We start from the raw sequence: 8,254 nt of genomic DNA on the forward strand, positions 1-8,254 counted from the left end.
CTCCTCCATCTCACATCAGATGTGTTTTTCTCCTGGTCCCCTGCACGTACCCTTGCACATAAGCACTGAACATATAAAGCCACAGCCCACTCTACCCTCCCTGCACGGACCCCTACCTGTGTGACATTTGACACTTGGCGTCTGTCACAAGAGTCTTAGCACTGACCTCCCCATGCCGCTTCCCTAATAAAGCCTTGTCTGATCCACCCGGCTTTTTCCGCCTCTCCCCCACCCCTCTCTCTCTTTTTCTGGAATCTAACCTGTGTCCATTGGAGCCACTCCAGTTGCTGGTCCGGTGGGCGTAACAAAATGAAGCCACTCCCCATGATGGTCGCCTTTCTCCACCAAGACAGGGGCCCTTGGATCTTACCTTTTGCTTCATGCTCTGAGCCATTTTCCAATTCAAGGACAAGCGGCTGAGGAACTTGGAGGTGCCCCCATGTGACACTTTTTACCCCCCACCTTCTGCCCTACCTCTACCCCCACACCACCAGGTTTCCAATCTCAACTAAATCTTAACTTCTTCCAAATGTCACCACCTCCTAGAAGCCTTCCTTGATCACTCTAATTAAAACACCACTCACTCCACTCCCCACTGTTCCCCTGCATTCGACTGCACTAGCTGTTCCCAGAGACTCTGTTTTATTGTGTATGTATTTGTTTATTGTCCTTCTCTCCCACCTAGCTTGCAACTCCACGAGGACAGGGACATTTCCTGATTCATTCACACCGCATTCCCGTGCCTAGAATCGCACCCAGGTCATGTCGTCGCATGGGTGCTGACTCTTACCGACTCCATGGGTGCAGGGAACTGCTCTGTAGGACTTTCAAGGCTGTGCCTTTTCGGAAGCAAATCAAATTGCACCAACTTTTTGGTTAATAGTCAAGCACTTAATTGTTTTCACCACCCTGGAACTGTTACTCAGTAAATATGTCTTGAATTAATGATTGAAAGCGGAACTGTTCCTTTGGCGAACAGACTTGAGGGAGAAAAAAAAAAAAAACTTGTATCTGGCAACTGAGTCAACAGCGGTGCGCTCATGAACTCATTTAACCCTCATAGCAGCTCTTTGATGGAGTGATTCAATTATTTCTTCATTCATTCACTCCACAAATATTTCTTGAGCTCCTACTGCAGGCCAGGCAGCACCCTGAGCCCTAGGGACAGGGCAGTGAGGAAAACAGACGCAATGCAGGCCCTTCAGGAGCTCGAAGGCCTTTGGGTAGTCGTCTCAGTTTGCAAGTGAGGCTGAGCCGTGGGGAGGATTTGCCAGAAGAAGGGGGCAGCACCACATTTTTAACATCTGCCTGATTCTTTAGCAGGAAGATTTACAAAGCATGAAGTCAGACAAGCAGAGACCTGAACCCTGGCTTCAAGTCAGGTCGACTCTCTGAGACGAGTCTGCGTTTTTACCTCTGAGGCAGGGTGAAGGGCTGCCTGGACTCTGAATTCTCAAAGTGGGGCTTTCCATGGAGACCCGGATTTTCGGTCCAGCGTGAGGGGGACGCTGGAGTCCTAGTCTACCGGACACTAAGAGGGTAAGAGCCTGCACTTTGTTCCTGTGGGAGTGGGGGCTTGGGGAGCAGCGCTCTTGGGTTCAAGAGGGAGAGGGTGCTTAGAAGCCTAGCTTCCTGTGTGCCTGGGGCGTCCCAAGTTCCTGGGTGGGACAAACAGCTGGTGTTCAACTGCTAACTGAAAGGTTGGTGGTTTGAACCCACCCAACGCATCGAACTGCAGAGCAAAGGCCTGGAGATCTGATTACAACCAAGAAACTCTGGCGTTTTTGTTTGGCGCACAGCATGGTGCTCTCCCCTGTGGAGGAAGGGTATTCATGCATTCACCTTCTCATTCATTCAGCCGCCCTTCTGTTTGTTTGCTCGGTCCTGAGCCCTACCCCACAATCTTCCTTTCTTTTCTTTCCTCCGGTCACTCCCCACTCCCGCTAATATTGTGGCTTCCAGAGTTTCAACCTGGGCCACCACCCGTGCACCTCACCAACACAATCACTTTCCCCTCTTGGTCTCCTGGAGGCCGAGGCTGGCTAATGGCTCGGGGTCCACTAGGCCCACCAGCTCCTTCTCTCCCTCCCAGTCCTGGGCCAAGCTCAGTACCTCGGGGGCTGGTGACAGTACCCCAGCCTGAGATGGTGCACTGCTGGCCGGCCTCGGGGCAGCGGTCCGCCAACTGGATGGGCTTTACTGTGGACCCCAGGGACGCCTGACCCCGCAGGCGAATGAGCATTAGGTCATGCTTGTGGTCCTGGCTGCTGCTGTTGTAGCCGGGGTGAGGGATGGACTGGGCCACGGCCATTTCTTGCTCGCGCCCGTCTTTACTGTTCAGGTTGTGATCTCCCAGGCGAACTGTGTACTTCCTGTAATGGGGGAGGGGGTGGCTAGTCTGGGGCCCAGCCTTCTCCTTCGCAAGATCCCGAAGCCCAGGCCCTCAGCCCCTTGCTGCCTCAGACCCAGGAGTCCAGGCCCCCAGCCCTCTCCTCCCTCACAGTCAGGAGTAGAAGCCCTAACTCCCCTCCTCTCTCAGACCCAGGAGTCTGGGCTCCCAGCCCCTCCCTGAGCCCACCCTGCCCACCCCTGCCCGAGCCCCCACTCACGGTTTCTTACAGTGGGCGGCTGTGAGGACCCAGCTGTCATCGATGAGGACACCGCCACAGAGCAGCCGGGTGCCCTGGAACAAGCCCACCTGCCATGGCTGTGAATGGGGTTCACACTCCTTGCCCCCCAGCACTTTGGGCTCCTGGGCCCTCAGGTGTCCTGAAGCAGGAGAGAGAGTCGGGCCACCACCCTCTGGGGCAGGCCGGGGCCAGGAAAAGCACTGCTTCGCGCAACAAAAGGGTTTATAGCGTGGTGCCCCCCACCACTGAGGGAGGGGAGTCATTCCTTCACCCACTCAGACGTTCCCTTCCTCCTGCTGAACAAACTTTTAGTTTTCCCTCCCATCCCTCCCCAACTCCTGTTAATATCGTGGCTTCAAGGTTACCAGCATGGGCCACCACCGGTGCACCTCAACAACACATCACTTCCCCTTCTTTGTCTCCTCCTGGGGGGCCAAGCCTTGCTAATGGCTTTGGCTTGGGGTCCACTGGGCCCACCAGCTCCTTTTCGCCCCCCCAGTACTGGCCAAGCTCAACAATACTCAAATGGACACACCACTATTTCACTGTACATAAATTAGATTTCAATAAAATGCATTAAAAAAATAATAATAAATGGACACACCACAAGTTCTCCACCTGCCTCCTCGCTGCTACCTGCCTGCATACACCCTCAGGTGTGAAACCCCAGGTCTCCACACGCTGCCACATGGATGTACACATACAATCAGTGAAGCCCACGAGTCATCACGCATGAAGTCACACACTGAAGCGCCTGCCTTCACATGTGTGCACACGCTCCGGTGGGCTCCCCCAAGTGCATCTGAACCGCTCAGCAAACGGCCCACCACGGGACCACTGGTTTCTGGCATAACTCCAACTTCTACCTGCTCCTGGGGCCTCCATGCCCCCGCCCATCTCCCCCCCAAGCTTGCAGATGCTCCCGAAGGTGGGGGTCCTAACGCCTCCTGAACCCCTCACACGCTACAGGTGTGCTCCCGCCCCTCCCCCAGCCCCATCACCTGTCCAGGCCTCCAACAGCAAAAGCAGCAACATCCAGGTGAAGGCAGTGCCAGGTGGGGGGCAGCCCATGGTGGGGTCCACGAGAGAGAAAGGGCGGGACTGAGGGAGAAGGAGGAGTCGGAACTCTAGTGCCAACATCTGGGGACTGGGATGGCGCTGAGAGGCATCTGGAGCGCTCCCCAAAGAAGGTAGGGGCTGGGGCCCCGGGTTCCTGATCTGAGGGGTAAGGCTGGAGGTACCCGGGTTCCGGGGGAGGATGAGAGAAGGGCTCCCAGACTCTGGGTTCTGGAGGAGGACGGAGTTGGGGCCCAGACCCCTAGGTGCGAGAGGAGAACCAGCTGGGAGTCCGGGCTCCTAAGTTTTGGGGAGAAGGAGGGGCTGGGGGCCTGGCCTCTTGGGTCTGGGGGAGGAGGGTCTGGGGCCCCCCAATTCCTGGATCTAGGGCAGGAGCGGCTGGGGGCCTGTATCTGAGGACCTCGGCGTCTCACCTCACGGAATCCAGGGGGCGGGGTCACCTACTGAATCGGACCGGGGCGGGAGAGGCCCCCCACTTCGGTTCTGTTTGCTGGTCCCCGATTCCGGAGCCTTTTAACTGGGAATCCCCGCCTCCTGCTCCGCCTCCCTCTGCATCTGAGCCTCTGGGGCGTCCGCGAGCTGGAACCCCGAGTCTGAGTGAGGAGGGCTGGGGTCTGCCGAAGAAACCCTGAAGGAGGGGGCGCTAGAATGTCGGACTCAGGAGGCAGCCCCCCCGGGAGCAGGGGCTCAAGGCGGTCGCTCCTGGGTCTGAGGAGGAGGAGGACGACGACGATGGGGACCTGAGCCCTGGGTCTCAGAAAGTAGGGCCAGGGGCCTGGACTCCGGGGTCTGAGTGAGGAGGGGGTTGGGGATCTGAGCTGTGGTCTGCAGCGTGGTGGTGGCAGGGGGTCCGGACTCCTGGTTCTGACCGCGAAGGGGGGTCAGGGGCTTGCACAGTTGGATCTGAGGAGGGGCTGGCACCGAATTCTTGTGGGAGGAGGGGCCCGCCATGGAGAACCGAGAAAGGCGGGTCTAAAAAGACACCAGAGGCGAATGAGGCCCGCCCGCTGCCCCCTTGAGCTCAGGATCTGGGAAGGCAGGTTTGGGAGGCACCTTGACCTGGATTCCCCGTCCCCCGGGGGCGGCGGGCCAGCCCAAGCACAGCCCAGGAGCTTTGCTGCAACAGGGCTGATGACAGACTCCAGGCAGGACCTCCAAGGGGCTCAGAGACGATTGCACCCCGGCGGCGGCTCCCTTCACCGCCCACCGTGGCCCTCCCTTCATCCCACAATGCGGACGGAAGGCAGGCGGCGCTCTCAGCTTTTATTGCAAAATCAGCCATTGGCTGTGGACGGACGGAGCCCATCCCTTAAGTCCCCGCAACCGCCTCCCCGCCCGCGTTCAAACCCAAGACACGCCCAGGGCGGAGCTGCGAGGGGCGGAGCCCGCCGCTAGCCGAGGTCCAAGTGGGCGGAGCTACAGGATGCTGCCATCACGGGGGCGGGGTCCCTGAGCGAAGAGGGCGGGGCCCAGGGGGTGGAGCCCAGAGGCGAAATCCCATTGGGCAAAGTTCCAAGGGGCGGAGCTATAAGGAAGTGTGGCTCCGTGAGGGTGGTGCCAGTTGTGGGTGACGTTACGTAGACGACGCCCCGCGGGGCAGGAGTTTCTCTTCGCTCTGTCCCAGGACGTGGGACTCCTGTTGTTCTACCAAAGCGAGGCTTCAGTTTTCCTCCATGGTCTTCCGGATCCAGTCCACGTAGTGGCACACGCTGGTGTAGACGGCGGGGCGCCGGGGTGTGGAGCAGGGCTCTGCGCCCCCCGACACCACTCCGGCCAGGGTCCCGTCACAAACCAGGGGGCCCCCAGAGTCCCCCTGTGGGCGAGGTAGAAGCAGGGATCGGTTAGACAGGCCTGTTCCTGACCGTTAACTACACGGGCCCTCTCTCCTCAGACAGGTCTCCTGTTTCCCCGCCCAACATGCTGGAGTGCAGCCTCAGACCCCGGGTCCAGGACCCCAGAGCCTCCTCCCTCAGACCTGGGGTTTCAGGTCCCCCTCCCTCCTCCCTCAGACCCAGGAGTCTAGGCCCCCAACCCCTCCACCTGCAGACCCCGGTTCCAGGCTCCCAGGCCCCCTCCTCCCCCAGACCCGGGGGACCCGGCCCCTCCTCCCTCAGACCCGGGAGACCAGGCCCCTCCTCCCTCAGACCCGGGGGACCCGGCCCCTCCTCCCTCAGACCCGGGGGACCCGGCCCCTCCTCCCTCAGACCCGGGGGACCCGGCCCCTCCTCCCTCAGACCCGGGGGTCCAGGCCCCGCCCCTCCACCCAGCAGCCTGGACCTCCTCCCCCATCCTGGAGTCTGGGTCCGGAGCCCATCCTCCTCCGGGTCTCACCCGTCCCAGCTCCCTCCCCCCTCCCCCCTTCCTGCCCAGGACCCAGTCGCCTCTCCCGACAGCACTCACCTGGCAGGACCCGCGGCCGCCCTCCCACAGGCCGGCGCATAGCATCCTGTCCGAGATGTGGCCCGGGTACGCCCAGTGGCAGAGTCTGGACTCCAGGATGCTGATGTTGGCGCACTGCAGGGTCTCTGGGTACTCCACTGTCGTAGGGAGAGGACCAGAGAGGTCAGCCGACCCCTTCACACACTGTCCCTTCTTGAACTCCCCAAAGGAGACAGGACTCGTGGGATCAGAGACAGGGACAAGAGACGGAAGGACAGATAGGCTCACAGCACGAAAGAGCAGAGCAACAGAGAGAGATGGGGAGGAGGAGAGGGCGGAAGAGAGAGACTGAGAAATAAAGACGCAGGCCACGAGGGCAGGTGCAGACGGAACTCACACTGAGATAAGCAGAGACCGTGGAGAGACTCACACCGAGATAAGCAGAGACCGTGGAGAGAGGTAGGGACCTCTCAAGTGGACAGAGATTCTCACAGGAAGCAGTGAAGACAAAAGGAGACAGGTGGAGGCAATCAAGGGAGACGCTGGCAGGGAGAAGGTCGCTGATAGAGACAGCGATGCAGAGAATCTAGTACATAGAAGGCTGTCACGGTGGTTAAAGCATTGTCTGGTAACCAAAAGGTCGGCAGTTCAAACCCACAAGCCGCTGGTGGGTGAAAGATGGAGGCAGTCGACTTCCCTAGAGGTTACAGCCTTGGAGACCCTGTGGTGCAGTTCTACTCTCTCCTCTAGGGGCGCTGTGAGTTGGAATTGACTCCATGACAGTGGGTGTGGTTTTTGGTGGCTCAGTGCCTCAAGGCATTTGACTGCTAACAAGAAGGTTGGTGGTTCAAACCCACCAGCCACTCCGTGAAAAGAAGATGGAGCAATCTACTTGCATAAAGATTTGTTGCCTTGGAAACCCGATGGGGGTCGCTATGAGTCAGAATTGATTGGATGGCAGTGGGTCTCTGGTGGCGCAGTGCCTAAGGCACTTGACTGCTAACCAGAAGGCTGGCGGTTCAAACCCACCAGCCACTCCTTGGAAGGAAGGTTGGGCAATCTACTTCCGTAGTGATACCACCTCAGAAACCCAAGGAGGGGTCACTATGAGTCGGATCCGACTCAATGGCAGTGGGTTTGGGTATAGAGGTAGATAGTTAAGTAAGGAGGCCTGGTGGCACGACGGTTAAGCACTCAGTTGCTAACTGAAAGGTTGGCAGTTCAAACCTCCCCAGAGGCTCCAGGGAGCAAAGGCTTGGTGATCTAGTCCTATCAAGATCACAGCCCAGGAAACCCTATGGGGCAGTTCTACTCAAAATCAACCTGAGGACACCTAACAGCAACGGGCCAGAAGAAGAACCTACGAAGAGAACCCAAGTTAACGGATAGCTCCCGACACGAGAGGCCATGCTGAGGCTAGAACTCCCCTGGGATTGGGAAGGAACCCATGTCAGGAGCCCGGTCCTTCCTGTAAGTCCCCGCTGTCCCCTGAGAAAATTACTGGGTAAACAATTTCAGAGAACAGTGTAATTGTGTTTGCTCTCCCAGGTTTTGTTTCCTGTGTACAATGCTGAAGCTGGGGCCAAACCAATTGTCAGAAGGCCTGTCCTCCCTGCAGTCACGGGAGGAGGGTCTCATGACTGTGTCAAGGCCAGGCGTCCCTAACCCAAGGATTACTTTGTAACTTTTAAAAAACTGTTATGGAAACACATGTTCTCTCCTCCCAATCAGAAACCTCACCCAATTTTGTAACTGTTACCTGAATGTCAACCAATCACTGAATTTTTACTGAAGTCCCTTGTATGGTCTTATGTAAAGTCTCTGAATGGTCTCCTTCTTGGATCACTTAGTTCAGAATGCTCTGGACTTAGTGATTTCCGATTTGCAAACTGCCTTGATCCTCAAGGAAATCTCTTTTCAACCAAGGAGCTCTGGTGGCGTAGTGCCCAAAGCAATGGAGTGCTAACCAGAAGGTTGGTGGTTCAAACCCACCAGTCACTCTGCGGAAGGAAGACTGGGCAAATTTACTTCCGTAAAGATTTACAGCCTCAGAAACTCATTGGGAGTCTGATTACGAGTTAGAAGAACTCGATGGCAGTGGGTTTGGTTTATTGGGTTTTATTTTTCAACCAGCCTCTGCCATTTTGCTCTACAACAAAACAAATTTA

The 8,254-nt window shown here is 57.5% G+C and overlaps 2 protein-coding genes across 2 annotated transcripts in view; both read right to left on the bottom strand.

Annotated features, from left to right (window-relative positions):
* The window catches only part of LOC103211605 (kallikrein-8-like), an 8,903-nt gene extending 5,202 nt beyond the window's left edge, over positions 1 to 3,701 (bottom strand). Inside the window, exons 1-3 of the mRNA XM_007957584.1 lie at positions 3,632 to 3,701; positions 2,610 to 2,769; positions 2,113 to 2,372 (exon numbers count right to left, since the gene is read on the bottom strand). Of these exons, the coding sequence (XP_007955775.1) occupies positions 2,113 to 2,372; positions 2,610 to 2,769; positions 3,632 to 3,701 (490 nt within the window). The remainder of the gene's footprint in view (positions 1 to 2,112; positions 2,373 to 2,609; positions 2,770 to 3,631) is intronic.
* A 1,666-nt stretch (positions 3,702 to 5,367) lies between these two features.
* Positions 5,368 to 8,254, bottom strand: part of LOC103211606 (kallikrein-9) — a 9,350-nt gene continuing 6,463 nt past the window's right edge. The window contains exons 4-5 of the mRNA XM_007957585.1: positions 6,108 to 6,244; positions 5,368 to 5,520 (exon numbers count right to left, since the gene is read on the bottom strand). Coding sequence (XP_007955776.1) covers positions 5,368 to 5,520; positions 6,108 to 6,244 — 290 coding nt within the window. The remainder of the gene's footprint in view (positions 5,521 to 6,107; positions 6,245 to 8,254) is intronic.

The sequence above is a fragment of the Orycteropus afer genome, unplaced genomic scaffold (genome assembly GCF_000298275.1).
Source record: "Orycteropus afer afer isolate SDZICR_OR568_19922 unplaced genomic scaffold, OryAfe1.0 scaffold00765, whole genome shotgun sequence".
NCBI lineage: Eukaryota > Metazoa > Chordata > Mammalia > Tubulidentata > Orycteropodidae > Orycteropus > Orycteropus afer.